Source organism: Lepidochelys olivacea, assembly GCF_965140295.1.
Source record: "Lepidochelys olivacea isolate rLepOli2 genome assembly, chromosome: 6".
In the NCBI taxonomy this organism is placed as follows: Eukaryota; Metazoa; Chordata; order Testudines; family Cheloniidae; genus Lepidochelys; species Lepidochelys olivacea.
In genome coordinates this window covers 21,939,106-21,953,746 of record NC_140416.1, presented here as the reverse complement: position 1 = coordinate 21,953,746, position 14,641 = coordinate 21,939,106, and the positions used below count along the sequence as shown (strand labels likewise).

Below are 14,641 nucleotides of genomic sequence, written 5' to 3'. Positions count from 1 at the left end.
TTTGTACAGCCACACCATACAGGGTCCTGTATCTCAAAGTATGCACAGCGGCATCCGGGGTAGATGCCTATGGCACATAGACCAGGTACAGCTGCCCAGGAGCAAGCGACTGGCTTGGTAGTGTTCCCAGTGGCACATGTCTTCTGGAATACCATGGAGTACTCAAATAGAGGGGCCTCTGAATTCCAGTTGTACCATGCTAAATACCTCCCAGAATGTTCCTTAGGCTATCCCGATTCCTTAGAGAAGACTTGAGGAAATGTTTCCAGGAGGGCTAGCTCCTGCAGCAGATCAAGGGGGACACCAGTGGCCATCATACTAGACGTGAAATCCTATTAGAAGAGTGATGGACTCAAGATGGGTTAGGGCACAGAAAGCCAGGCCAAGGCTAGTTGAGGTCAAAGCAAGTGTCAGCTAATGAAGTATTCCCAGGGAAAGCAAAGCCCACACACTGTGCAACATGAGAGCAGACTCCATTACTCCCAGACAGAGGGGGCTAGCCCTAACAGAGCAGGAAGCTTGCCAGGAAGCTCATGCTGCTGAAATTGTGACTGGTGCCGCAGGAGTCCTCGCTGAGTGCTGCTGTGGGGAAGCTCACAGTGCTGGAGTCTGGTCTGATACCTACAGGCAGGGCCAGCCCTAGGAGTCTCACTGTTTTTTGCTGCCCAGGACGGAAAATGTTTTTGGCGCTGCCCTCCCTGGCTGGCCGAGAAAAAATATCTCACACACAGCTAGGCACGGAGCAACATGAGGCCCAAGGCAATCGCCCTGCTTACAGGACACTGCTGTGGGGAAGCTCACACTGCAAAAGAGACCCAAAGCAAAATAAGTGTTTGCAATGTGTGACTTCAGGAGCACATTGAATTTGTTCTCTAGATAGACAGGTATTAAGGAAAGAGAGACACTACAAGGAAATAAGAGTAGATTAAGGTATCAGCAGCTCTAGGGCACCCCTCTCAGGAGCTCTTGGTGCACGGGGTGTGCAAGGGCAAGTCCCACAAGGAGGGAGATGTAGCCAGGACATTCCTATGCCCCAACTACTCCTGGCTGCTGGGCCAGGCCACAAGCGCTGTTGGCAGCTGGGTTCAGGCTGCTCTAACCTGTGCCAAGGGTCAAACAAGCCCCAGCTTGCCCCCACTACCTTTTCCCTCACACTCAGTCCCTGCACTGAGCAGATCCCTGGCCCAGGGATGAACAGACCCATAGCGGTTCCTTCAGAGCATGCGGTCCAGTAGAGCCAAAGACAGGGATTGTCAGGACTAGGTGCCCAACTACATCTGAATTTCAATGGGATCTGGGCACCAACCTACCTCCCTGAGACTCTTTTGAAAATACCACACCAAATCTTCCCACTCCCAAGGGGTCTCTTCAGAGTGCAGCCCCCAGGCCCTCCCATCCAGAGGGAATCGGAGGAAACAAAGTTGCTCGGTGACACTGAGTGAGGAGGTCACTGCTTCGAGCTCTTGGCAACAGTAGGTTCCCCTCCTGGACTTGTTGGTCTGGTGCGTGCAGTTGCTCTGAGGTGTCCTCCAAGGGGAAGGCAGGAGTAGGAGAAGGAGGAGTGCACAGAGGATACAGCAGCCAATCTGGCAAGCGTCCACAAGCAGGAGGAAAGGTGTGTGGACGAAAAGGCAGCCATTTATGCTCCACCCCCATTGTGAAGTACAAAGAAAGAGAGAGAGAGGCATCTGCTGAGTTAGAGCTGTCCACAAGCAAGCTACAGTCCCAAGCATGGCATGGTCAGCCCACACGACTGTAGACAGGGATACCACGATGCATTACTGGGGCCTTAGCCTTCTGCCACCGGATAACAACAGCTCCCACTAGCTTCAGGGGCAGTCACTGGCATCCTGCAGCAGTTGACTTGGGCCAGTGGCTGGCTCTGAGAAGGGAAAGTTCATTATTTGTATTATGGTAGCAGCTAGAGGCACCAACCAAGATGGTGGGCACTGTTGCGCCAGGTGCTGCCCTGCCCCAAAGTGCTTCCAATTAAGGCCACACAGGAACAGAGCCCAGGTCTCCTTGCTCCCAAGCCAACACTATCGACTGGGCCAGGTTACTTCATAGACTGATCAAACTCGGCTATGGGGAAGTTCATGCTGCTGAGACCCTGGCTCTGGGGAAGCATAGGTGTTTAAAGTGCATCTACTCCTCACACACAGAAGTCCTCTGCTTGCCCACAGAATGGGCCCAACATGGACAGTGGTGATGTAAGTACAGCCTTGTCTGTCAGCCCTGGGAATGGAACAACCAGGGCTGCTGCAGGTCAGAATTGAAGGACGTGAGTTTTAACTCCCTAGCTGCTTGCTGAACTGTCTGCCAGGGAAAGGTGGGGCACCATAATTAACCATAATTCATTGAACATTAGCCAGCATTTGTGCAGCACTTTGAAGTGGTAAAGCACCATGCACGATAACTGTGCAGAATCATAATTAGGTGCATTGGCAGAGCTACGGGGGTGGAGGAATAACAACCGGGGATGCTGTGGATCAAGAATAAGGAGCATTGGTGGGGCTGTGAGAGGGCCTGGAATAGCAGAGGTCATTGCAGGTCAGACCTGAGGATCAAAGCTGTTGGGGGCTCCACGACTGGAATCCCAAGGCATGCAGCAAGTCAGGATGGAGGTGTATTGCTCTTAACCACTTAGTTGCTAAATGACATATCAGATCCAGCTAAAAAAAGCAGGGTGGGCCCAGTGTTCCTGGCAGACAGCTGTGATAAATCCCGAGATTCCAGACAATGGAAGGGAAATTGCATTCACAGTTGGGAACATAAGAATGGCCATACTGGGCCAGCCAAAGGTCCATCTAACCCAGTATCCTTGACAGCCAACGCCAGGTGCCCCAGAGGGAATGAACAGAACAGGTCATCATCAAGTGATCCATCCCCTGTCGCCCATTCCCAGCTTCTGGCAGACAGAGGCTAGATCGGGACACCATCACTGCCCATCCTGGCTAATAGCCATTGATGGTACCTATCCTCCATGAACTTATCTAGTTCTTTTTGAACCCTGTTATAGCCTTGGCCTTCACAACATCCTCTGGCAAGGAGTTCCACAGGTTGACTGTGTGTTGTGTGAAGAAATACTTCCTTTTGTTTGTTTCAAACCTACTGCCTATTAATTTCATTTGGTGATCCCTAGTTCTTGTGTTATGAGAAGGAGTAAATAACACTTCCTTAGTTACTTTCTCCACACCAGTCATGATTTTATAGACTTCTAGCATATCCCCCCTTTGTCGTCTCCTTTCCAAGCTGAAAAGTCCCAGTTTTATTAATCTCTCCTCATGTGGCAGCCATTCCATACCATAATCATTTTTGTCGCCCTTTTCTGAACCTTTTCCAATTCTAATATATCTTTTTTGAGATGGGGCAACCACATCTGCACACAGTATTCAAGATGCGGGAGTACCATGGATTTATAGAAATGCAATACGATACTTTCTGTCTTATTATCTGTCCCTTTCATAGTGATTCCCAACATTCTGTTTGCTTTTTTGACTGCCGCTGCACATTGAGTGGATGATTTCAGAGAACTAGCCACAATGACTCCAAGATCTTTCTTGAGTGGTAACAGCTAATTTAGACCCCATCATTTCATATGTATAGTTGGGATTATGGGCCAGGCACATTCTGGCAGCTGTGTAGGGGGTAAGGACATCTTCAGGAGGGCTGATGGGAACAAACACATAAAACCAGTAGGAGGCGATATTTTGCTCTTCTCTCACACCCTCCCACTGAGGCTCTCAAAGTGCTTTGGGAGCATTAATGAATTAAGCTCTGAACACACCGGTGAAGGAGCTAAGGGTTACTAATGATATCTTAACCATGAGAAACCTGAGGGATACAAAGATTACATAACTCACCCAAGGTCACATAGCCCGTAAGTAGCAGAGCTGGGAACGAAGCTGCAAATCTTGTCTTCTATTTGGGCTCAGCGACTAGAACAAGCTATGCAATGGCAGTCACAAAGATGTCCCATAAGGCTGCCCCCTTGACTAGGGCATGGCTGGCTGTGTTAGGCAAGGGTTAAAGCTTCTACTCCCCCAGAACTTTGCCTTGAAACTTTTCGCATTCTAGCTCTCTCCTTCCTGCTGCCTTATGAAATAAACATGAGCAGAGCATGCCCCCTTGCGGCTGATAGAGGCAAATGCTTCACATCGCTGCCTGGGCATAAGAACAGGTGTTTGTGTGGCAGAGTCTTCCCATTTTCCATGCATCCAAACCGGCAGCAAACAGCGCTTGGTGGTACTATAGTAGTAGCCGTGTTAGTCTGTATCCACAAAAAGAAAAGGAGGACTTGTGGCACCTTAGAGACTAACCAATTTATTTGAGCATAAGCTTTCGTAAGCTACAGCTCACTTCATTGGATGCGATGAAGTGAGCTGTAGCTCACGAAAGCTTATGCTCTAATAAATTGGTTAGTCTCTAAGGTGCCACAAGTCCTCCTTTTCTTTTCGGTGGTTCTGTGTTACAGCAGGTTCCCTGGTGCTGTAACATGTGTGCTTACAAGTCTCAGCTTTGCGGTGCTGCAGGCAATCAGTGCCAGCCTAAGCGGTGCAATGCAAGAGACAGCACATTCCACGTTCATGGGCTGAACAGAGACACTGGATTAACGGCTTATGACAACAAACTGTAACCCACTAACAACTCCCCCAACTGTCTTCCCCTTCCTTCCTTTCCTGAAGGGGTGTTAACAGGCCACTTCACCTTGAAGGGTCCCTTGAAATATGTGTTAACTACTTATGCTACACGATCTGTTCAGCTTGTGTTTAACTGTGGCACTCGGAGTACGTTTCCCAGACCTGAAGAAGGGCCCTGCCTAAGCTCAAAAGCTTGTCTCTCTCACCGATAGAAGTTGGTGCAATAAAAGATATTCCCTCACCCACCGTCACCCTTACACAGTGCCCCAGCTGTTCTAGGGCCTCGCTGTCTTGTGCACTGCTCATAAGAACTCAGAGACCATCTTAACCTGGACACTGCCACCCTCTCTCCAGTGCCATCATCACCTACTGAATGCAGCATTCAGCTCCCACCTCACCTGGGTAGAGCCACGACCATTCCAGCAGCAACCTGGAAAATCTGCCACAGGCTGTCATTTCCAGCCTCTTCCACACAATGCCACAGCCACTGCCCCCTCCCCCCCCCCCATGCCCAGCTCTGCCACTGGCCCTCCAGCCCACACAGCGCCACATCCCTGCAGCGGTGTTATTCCAAGTCAGCCTGTGTGTTGCCAGGGCCCAGCTACTGCCAGCCCAACCTGGGCCATGCCACTGCTTTTGCTTTCACTACCCCTTTGCTCTGCCACACAGCTCCCCGCATTTTGCATGTGCCCCCACCAAACTCCTCTGAGCTGCAAAGTTTAGTTTCAGAGTCTGGAACTTTTGTTCCATTCTGAGGTGCAGGGATCTGGGGGTTTGGTATGAGCATGTCTCTGCTCCTAATCTTTTGTATCCCTCCACCTCTTTCCTCCCTCCCTCTCTGTCATTTTCTCTTTCATCCTCCACTCCTCCTTTTGAGGCTTCGTTTTATTAAACAGCTCGCTGGAAAAATGGCAGTGCTCTGACCCACAGATGCTAAAAGGGAAGATGATGTATGTGTCAGGAACCTGTTTCCAGCTCATCTCCAAACAGGGAGAGAGCCCCCAGCATCCCTGCTGTGTCCCCACTCAGCTTCTCCCACCCAGCCCTATGTGAGACTGAAAATCCAAATTGGGCTGTCTTTTCATGAAGATAAAAGATGCAAAACTGGCTTTGTGTACTCCCAAGCCTCTGGAACTAAACCCTGCCTCACCACTAGGCTTGAGAGCTGTTCTCGATATTTATACTGTCACCATTTGACTAGTTCACTTGTCATCATAGAGCAGGGGTAGTCATTAGGCAGACTGCGGGCCCAATCTGGACCACCAGGCGCTTTTGAACAGACCCCAAAATCTTTTTATTTACTTATTATCATTATTATTATTTTCTCTGGAGTCTGGACCTTGACCATACCTTGACCAAGAAATTTGGACCTTGACAAAAAATAGACTACCCCGTCATAGAGTCTTCAAACCTAGGCTGGCCCTGAATTTTCAAGGTAAAAATGAAGCAGAAAAAAAGAAATTAGACATAATAATAATTAATAATTTTTCAGACCGTTTTTCCTCCCCCCATCTTAAAGAAGTAAAAAGGGCCACAAGCCACTTTTTTTTTTTTCACATCACCTTTAAATAAGATGATTCTTAAATTCAAAGGGCCAGTCACAAATTGCCCATATATATGGCACTCTTTTGTCAGAGCCAGGGTATTTTCCAGCTCTTTTTGTTATTCATTCAACTAGAACCTATTCCTTCCCCGCCCCGCCTCCTTTCTTTGATGGAGCAGCATGCCCTTGAGTGAGTTGAGTTAAATTTTTAACAGCCTCTTTCCCCTCCCCCAGGAATTTGGTGCTAAGGAATTCAAAGATAGCTCCTGAGGTATCAATTTCCCTAGACAATCTCCTTCCAGCCTCGGATATACTTAGCAACTGTGGTAATCTTACTTAGGACTTTCCAAGTCTCCTCTAAGGGATCTGGAGAATTCAAGACAGCTGGGGAGGGACGTGGCAAAGGAAGGTATGGGGCCTGCTAGCACAGCAAAGCCATCTCGAGCCAGTGACCATACATGGTCGGCCCAGGGCTCCCCGCAGCCCGGCGGATAGGAGGCCAGAGAAGGAAGGGGACACTGGATGGTGAGCTAGAATGGCTGATTGTGTCTATAAGAAGTTATTTTCTTGACTATGCCCTGAAGCCCACTAACAGGAGGAGCACCTGCCTTGCGTATATATACACATATATATATATATATGCGATAAGTGGCTTGTGTGGAAAGACCAGTCATATTAACTGCCGTAGGTTCCCAAGTGATCACTAGGAGGATGGGGAGGGTATGCTGTGTTAAGTGACAGGGGGATCTCGGAGGTTCAGAGGTTCACATTGTGTACTGGATTATCCCGCCTTTTGTAAGCTGTGCCCTCTCCGCACAATAGCTCCCTGATCTCCCAAATCAGCCGGCTGTCCTCTTTGGGACAGCTCCCCCTGAACTACAGTGCATGATCTCTTCAGGGGCTGGCCTACTTACTCCCATCCAATCTTCAAGAAGCAGCCATTTCCCTCCCCGTCCCTCCTCTCCTCAGCAGCCATCCCTCTATCCAGACCTCACAGGCAGAGAGGAACAGGCCCCAGCGCGCGAGCGTGTCTCTCCTGGCCTTCACTCCCGCAGTCCGGTCTGCACACTAGAGCTGGCACCAGTGGAGCTGCACCTCTGCTAGCTAGAGCGACAGTGGAAGAACGGCCTCCACGTCTCAGACGTACAGCAGCCATTGTTAGATACGCAGGCTGATGCCCAGCCTGAAGATATGCAGGGTTAGCCAAGTCCCCCTCTTCCTCCCACATTTACACTGGCACAAGCGGCCCATGTCATTCACTGCCAGTCCAGCTCCAGCAGCAGCAACCGCCGAGGAAGCTGTAGCGTAGACAGGGCTATGTAATTCTGACCACCATGTTGTCTAACCCGCCTTGAGCCCCCTCTACGGTAGAGCTTCCAGAACTGCTACCACAGGTGAATTATGGGCCCCATTTTCGCAAGGCCTTGGGGCCTGTATGAGCCAGCGGCGCTGTTGGAAGCAAACAGGCTAGGTGATCCAAGCGACACTGCTGACTCCTGTTGTCCGGCTGTCCCAGAATAACGGTGTAGAACCGGTGCAGGATCTAGCTTGGCAGCGTACATGAGGGAGTGAAAAGAGCCTGTGCTGTTGTAGTGGGACCTGTGGGCAATTTTCTGACTAGCCTTCATCTTACTCTGAACAAATTCTGCCCTGCCTCCACCCACGTCAGCTCCTCATTCACTCTCCCTCCACAAACCTTAACCCCCACGCCCCTGTTTGGCTCTCTCCAGGCCCTCAGCCCTCCTCAGAGTTGTCTCAGGAGCATTGCTGTAACTTGATTGGCAACAGGTTTAGCTTGAAAGCAGACTGGGTACAGAGTGAAAGGCCGATGAGCTAGCTAACAGCCTTGACCACTGGGTGGTAAAGACCGCCCACCCCAAACATTGAACAAACCCTTTTTCCTACATTTTAGGAGGCAGATTTCAGGAGAGGTTGCTCACCTGGGGGAGTGCGGATAGTAAAACAACTGCAGGTTAAACTAGAACTGAAATAAACCTAGAACTGGACCTATTCAGAGGTTTGGGAGGGAAAGTGGTTATCAATTTTAAAAACAAAATTCCACACACACACACTTTTCTTCCCTCTATCAAATTTTTAAATTTAAAAATTCGTGACAATTTTCAAATTTGAACAGGGATGGAGGGAATCACAACAATTTCATCTGTATTTTCCCTCTATTTTTTTGGTCCAAGTTTCAAAATTTGAAAAGTTTCAACCTGCACTAGTTTCTAATATTTGTGATCTCTGCCCTCTCTGTTCCTGCCTGGGAGCACAAGGGCTGACATACCACAGAAAAGCATTCTTGCTGCTATACTCCCAGTCATAAAGGCGTTCCTTAACCCCAGATTCTGAGACACAGTGGAGAGACTGTGTGAGAGCCACTGATCACATTGGCACTGCACGAGCATCCCACCAGCAATGCCTGTGCTGCCAAAAACATGCCCTGGCCCCCAGCATGCAGCTTTTTCTTTGGTTGTTTCAAAGTCTCGGTCAGGAACCTAGAGGGGAACCCCCCAACACATAGAATACTGTCCCAACATTACTGCAGTCTGATTAGAAGCCTGTGCAGAGCTGTCCCCACCAAAAAAGACATATCTGCACACACAAACATGGCAGGCAGAGGAATGAGTGGAAAAGCTGCACTATGCCAGGGCTGTGCCAATACCTGACTAATTACATACAGGTGCCAACTAGAATATTTGTTGCAACAATATATCACTATTTGTCTGTTCCAAGGCTCCACAAACCTATAGCAGGACTGAAACCCTCAAGAGCTTTAGTGTGCCCATGTCTATTCCCTGTGAGACAATTAACCCTTTTGTTACTGAATACTGCAAAGCATGCATTGAACATGAATCCTTCTTCTCCTGATCCCCATTACTCCAAAAGTATTGAGGAGCTACAGACAGAGATTTTCTTTTATCAACTTACATAAGACATTCTGTGTTTTGTGGGGGAGTGTTATATATTTTGAACACGCGTTGGATATGATTTGGTGAATAATGTTGTTCGTTTTATTTTTGGAGAGGCCAGAGCCAAACCCCCAAACTTTATAGACACTCAAAATTTGAACCCAGATCTAGATGAGCCCAAGTCTAGATTGCACACTGGCTAAGCGTGTCTTTGTCCTTCTCTAGTAGCCAATTCACAGACAAAAGCCAACTGCTACTGCTCCCAGATAATGGACTTACTCTTTTAACCTAAATGGTAGATTGTCTGTGCCTTGGAGCTAACAGTCCAAGTTTCAGTCCCTGGTGACAAACCAACCAGGGAGGTGTCATTATCTGGTTGCTGTTATTTCGGGGATGATGTAAGTGAACAGAGAGCTGTACAAACACACAAAATACAACACCCCTGCTCTAAGAGGCTTCCAGTCTAATTCAGCCAGAGAAATATGGTATATAGGGAAAGAAATCAGACTGCAGCAACTCCCATCCAGTGCCTCACTTTTATTTTCAATGTATTAACATCCACTTTCTCATCCATCTACAAATATCGTGATAGCTGGGGCAAAAATGGCAGAGCTTTTTTCCACAGTGCAGAGTCGCAAAAGGGACTTCTTTTCTCTGCCCTGGTCTTCTTCCATGAAACTCTCCCACAAAGAAGGACACACTTCATTATAACCTTCACACACAGCTCTAGCTCAGTAGGTGCCCTCCAGACCAGATTTATGGACAGCCTGAACATGGAGTCAAAATGCTTTGGGGAGAAAGATGAAGTGGACTATATAAATCCCCCTCACCCAAAGTCTAAATGGGAGTCATTCCCCAGTGCCCCAAAACAGTTGCTACAGGGAGATGGAGGAATGGACAATAGAATAGCACAGAGAATAGAATTCCTCCATTCCCTCGCACGCTGGACATGTGCGCATCCTACAGAACAGGGGCATCTGATCTTCAAGGCTCCACAATGACTCAAAACCTCAGATCCAAACACCCAAGGAGCTTCAGTGTAGCAGTGCCAAGTTTGGCCTGAGCTGCAATCTCTAGTTTGTCCCCAGCGGGGACTCTGAAGTCCAAAAGAGGCGGGAAAGGCAAAGAGTCTGATTGTCTTGCAGCCCTGTGTCCATGAGCGAGCTAGTGAGCCTAGTCAAGAACTTTCTAGAGCTTCCAATGGCTGGTCTCTTTTTACGTTTCCCTTTCCTTGTGCATGCACTGCCGACTGCAAGGACTCTTAGCTCAAGTTCATTGTGGGCTCATTCAGCCCCTTGTTTTGCTTCTACCTTCAAGTTCTCTGGGTAACCTGTAGCCCCGTCAGAATTACAAACCAAATCATGAGGTAAATTTCAGCTACTCCCAAGGGCCTTACCTTTCAGTGTCGGTCGGGGGGTCTTCCCCCTCCTGATTCTTGCTCTCGGGGTCTCCATGGCACTCCTCAGAGTCTGACATTTTATTTCCTTGCTAACAACCTTGTCAAATCGACAGGCTCTGCAAAGAGCTCTGTAAGAGTACAGTATGTGTGTGCGCGCGTGCGTGCGTGTGTTCACTTTCATACCACCCTTCCTGTCCTCTAACCCAGCACAAATAATGACGGAAGCCTCTGAGTTTTGAGAGGGGGTTGGGAGCTTTTACTTTCAGGTTATATTTAAGGTTTTGTTTCAATCTACTGCCTAAAAATCAGGAAGTACTAACCCGAGCTGCAGTGGAAGCATGCGGCAACAGCCACTCGGAGGGCCTGTTAGAATAGAAAGATGTCTGAGAGACAGACCATAGCCACACATGGTGCAGTAGGTACTAAACTACTAAATGGCTGCATCTTTAAATGGCAACATTCGATAACATCCACCTGCCAAGGATTGGTTCTGTCCGGGCCACAACACCTTGGCCACAAAGCCACTGAAGCATCCCTTTGTCAGAGTGCAAGACTGTCCCAGCCTCTGCCACTATCATCTCCAACACACACACACAGGCCCACTTCTGGCCCAGCCCAGAAGCCCCCTTTGCCCAAGGGTGTTCTGCTAGGGTTTTTCCCCGGGGGTGGGGGTGGGCTTTGCAACTCTGCGCAGCCCCCTTTCCCCAATCTAGCCAGGCTGTAGTGCTTGGTGGATTTTCTTGTGCATGCTGGTGCCCACATAAATACTTTCAGGCACTCGCACAAGGGCAAGGGATTCTTGAAGGCAAAACCAGACAATGTTCAGAAGCAGCTGAGTGATCCAGTCCACCTAGGCTCAAAAGTTCACTTTCGGACGTTCCTGTGACAGTCACAGGTAACAAATCTTTTTGCCAACAGAGCTGAGGCTGGCGTGGGTAAGGGAGCTCCTCTGTTGTGTACGTGTTGGCCACGAAAAGACATGAACTGGATATTTTCTCTGTCCTGAGTGTGGGAGAGCCACCAAGAAAAAGAAACACTTGAATCAGATTTCTGTGCCCAATTGAAATACAACCAACAGAGCTGCTATGTGGAGATGCAATTGCACAAGGGTGTGCTGTGCTCAGTCAGCAAGGCTCAGATTGCAGAATTTTGCTTTAAAAAAAAACATGCGGTGGAGTACAGGGGAAGTGGCAACAGCCCCTTCCTATTGCACAGAAGTTCAAATTCAAATCTCCAGTAGAATATGTCCTGCCAAAAACCACCCTGCCTCTCCGCTATCAGGCCTGGTACCCACCTCCTACTTATCTTGCTGACCATAGCAAGGCCTGGTTGTCTCTTCCCCATCTTGGGGGCCCTCTTCAGGAGTCCTGGGTGGCCAGTCCTTCATCTTATATCTTTTGTTGGTGGGGGGAAGATACAATTTGATCACCTGCTGTCCAGGAGAGCAGCTGAGGGGAAGGGCTAGCAAGTAGAGCCCCCTGCATTGTTCCCCAGCCACTAAGGGCACCCTGAAAGTTTCCCAGCTCTCGAGCTTGGGTTTATGGGGTGCCATATGCCCTGAGACACAGTGCAGAGTTTCTGTGGTGGGAGAACTCCCTGCCCTCTCCCAGGAGATATTGGAGGTTTGGAGAGGGGTAACTGCCCTTAGCTGAAGCTAACAGAACATGGGGGACTGGTTTAGCTTGTGCTCCTTGCACAGCCAGAGAGGGAGCCATCGAACCCACAAAGGAGTGGGACAGGGAAGTGGCTAGAACTTACCTCATTCCCTCTACAGCAGTGATAGTAAAAGAGGTTTCAGGGCTCAAAGTGAGCAGGAAAGGAGGGAGAGAAGCCAGCTGGTGTTTGGATTTCCCTGCTTCCCAAACATCTTCTCGGAGCAGAAACCAGGCTGCTTCCAGCAGTGGGAGTGGGACATTTCACCTGGCTCGGCTACATATGGGCTCTGAGTACAACCTCCGGGAGGGGAAAAACGGGGAACAGATTTCTGGATTGAGACATGCAGGGTTTGGCTCTCTTCTTGTGGAAGAAGAGGAAACAAGAGAACCTGGAGGGGCAACAGCGGCTGACAGTAGAGCACACAGCGCCCATTTCTTTCCTGTGGCCCCTCTCACTGCATTAATCCCCTGCACTCTTTCTCAACCTGCTCATGCAACAAGCATCTTCTCCTGCAACCCCAAAGAAGCTCAAAGAAGCTCAGCAGTCGCCAAGGCGCTTGTCATAAATATAAAGGGAAGGGTAAACCCCTTTGAAATCCCTCCTGGCCAGGGGAAAGCTCCTCTCACCTGTAAAGGGTTAAGAAGCTAAAGGTAACCTCGCTGGCACCTGACCAAAATGACCAATGAGGAGACAAGATACTTTCAAAAGCTGGGAGGAGGGAGAGAAACAAAGGGTCTGGGTCTGTCTGTAGTCGTCTTTGCCAGGGACAGAACAGGAATGGAGTCTTAGAACTTTTAGTAAGTAATCTAGCTAGGTATGTGTTAGATTATGATTTCTTTAAATGGCTGAGAAAAGAATTGTGCTGAATAGAATAACTATTTCTGTCTGTGTATCTTTTTTGTAACTTAAGGTTTTGCCTAGAGGGGTTCTCTATGTTTTGGAATCTAATTACCCTGTAAGATATCTACCATCCTGATTTTACAGGGGGGATTTCTTTATTTCTATTTACTTCTATTTTTATTAAAAGTCTTCTTGTAAAAAACTGAATGCTTTTTCATTGTTCTCAGATCCAAGGGTTTGGGTCTGTGGTCACCTATGCAAATTGGTGAGGCTTTTTATCCAACATTTCCCAGGAAAGGGGGGGTGTGCAAGTGTTGGGAGGATTGTTCATTGTTCTTAAGATCCAAGGGTCTGGGTCTGTAGTCACCTAGGCAAATTGGTGAGGCTTTTTACCAAACCTTGTCCAGGAAGTGGGGTGCAAGGTTTTGGGAAGTATTTTGGGGGGAAGGACGCGTCCAAACAGCTCTTCCCCAGTAACCAGTATTAGTTTGGTGGTGGTAGCGGCCAGTCCAAGGATAACGGGTGTAATATTTTGTACCTTGGGGAAGTTTTGACCTAAGCTGGTAAAGATAAGCTTAGGAGGTTTTTCATGCAGGTCCCCACATCTGTACCCTAGAGTTCAGAGTGGGGGAGGAACCTTGACAGCACTTTCCCCAGTAGGCCTGGCTAGGTGGTGGGGAGGCAAAGGGCGTTCCCTCTATGGCTATACAGTGCCTATGCAAAGGGACCCCCATCCTCTCCACAGTCTCTAGGCGTCTCCCATTGCTGAAGGGGTTTTGCTGGTGTGTTTATCTCCCCGTCTTTGCTCTGGGTGGCAGCTTAGTTTTAATTGAGCTCTACCAAACACCCATACTGGGCCCATTCTCCTCCCATTGAAGTGAGTGGAAGTTTTGCCACCGACTTCAATGGGGGCTTGCCTGCTGAGAAGAGATTTCTGGTTTTAGATAAGCAGAGCTTGCAGATAGATGTGAACCAGCCCAACAAGAAACCTATTATCCATCTTATCCTATAGATACGTATACAAGGAATGTGCCCTCCCTTGCCTTATCCATTCTGTCATGGCATCTTACGGGGGAGGACACATGAACAGTACTTATTAATTACTAATGATTCATCAGGATGCTATCAAGATATGGCAGATCAAAGGAAAGATGCTTAAGAGGGAAGAGGGTCTCCATCGCTACCATCAACTTTTGGCATAGCCTAGTGAGATACAGAGTGATAATCTCATTACAGCTCTAGTCTGAAAAGGTAATTATGATCCAAAAAGTGATAGGGAAGAAGAAAATAAGTGGGCTCCTGATGTTTCATATTTATTCTTTCATTGGCTCCCACAGCTATTTGCTAAGGTTACAAGAGCTCCTAGCTCCTGCCATTGAAGACATAATCTGGTGAAGATCAACCTGGGGTTCTTTCTGCTTTGAACACCCTCAGTCACAAGAGAGAGTCTGGAATCAGAACACAGTGAGACACTTGTCCTGGACGGATAAAACAACGAAACTGCAGTTCTCACTTCACCTGTCAACAGCAGTTGAGAGTAGAATGAGTTCTCTAACCTCCACTCTAAGGCATGGGAGCAGCTCCAAGAGATAAAAAGGTGCCATTTTTACAGGTGAATTTTCTGATAATAGCCCCCACTGTTTAAAGCAGA

The 14,641-nt window shown here is 48.5% G+C and overlaps 1 protein-coding gene across 2 annotated transcripts in view; it reads right to left on the bottom strand.

Annotated features, from left to right (window-relative positions):
• Positions 1-10,620, bottom strand: part of LSP1 (lymphocyte specific protein 1) — an 84,599-nt gene extending 73,979 nt beyond the window's left edge. Inside the window, exon 1 of one of the 2 annotated variants that reach the window (XM_084630877.1) lies at positions 10,492-10,620. In XM_084630877.1, the coding sequence (XP_084487003.1) occupies positions 10,492-10,571 (80 nt within the window). In that variant the 5' untranslated portion in view covers positions 10,572-10,620. The remainder of the gene's footprint in view (positions 1-10,491) is intronic. The other variant, XM_084630874.1, reaches the window with a different exon arrangement.
• Positions 10,621-14,641: the final 4,021 nt, after the last annotated feature.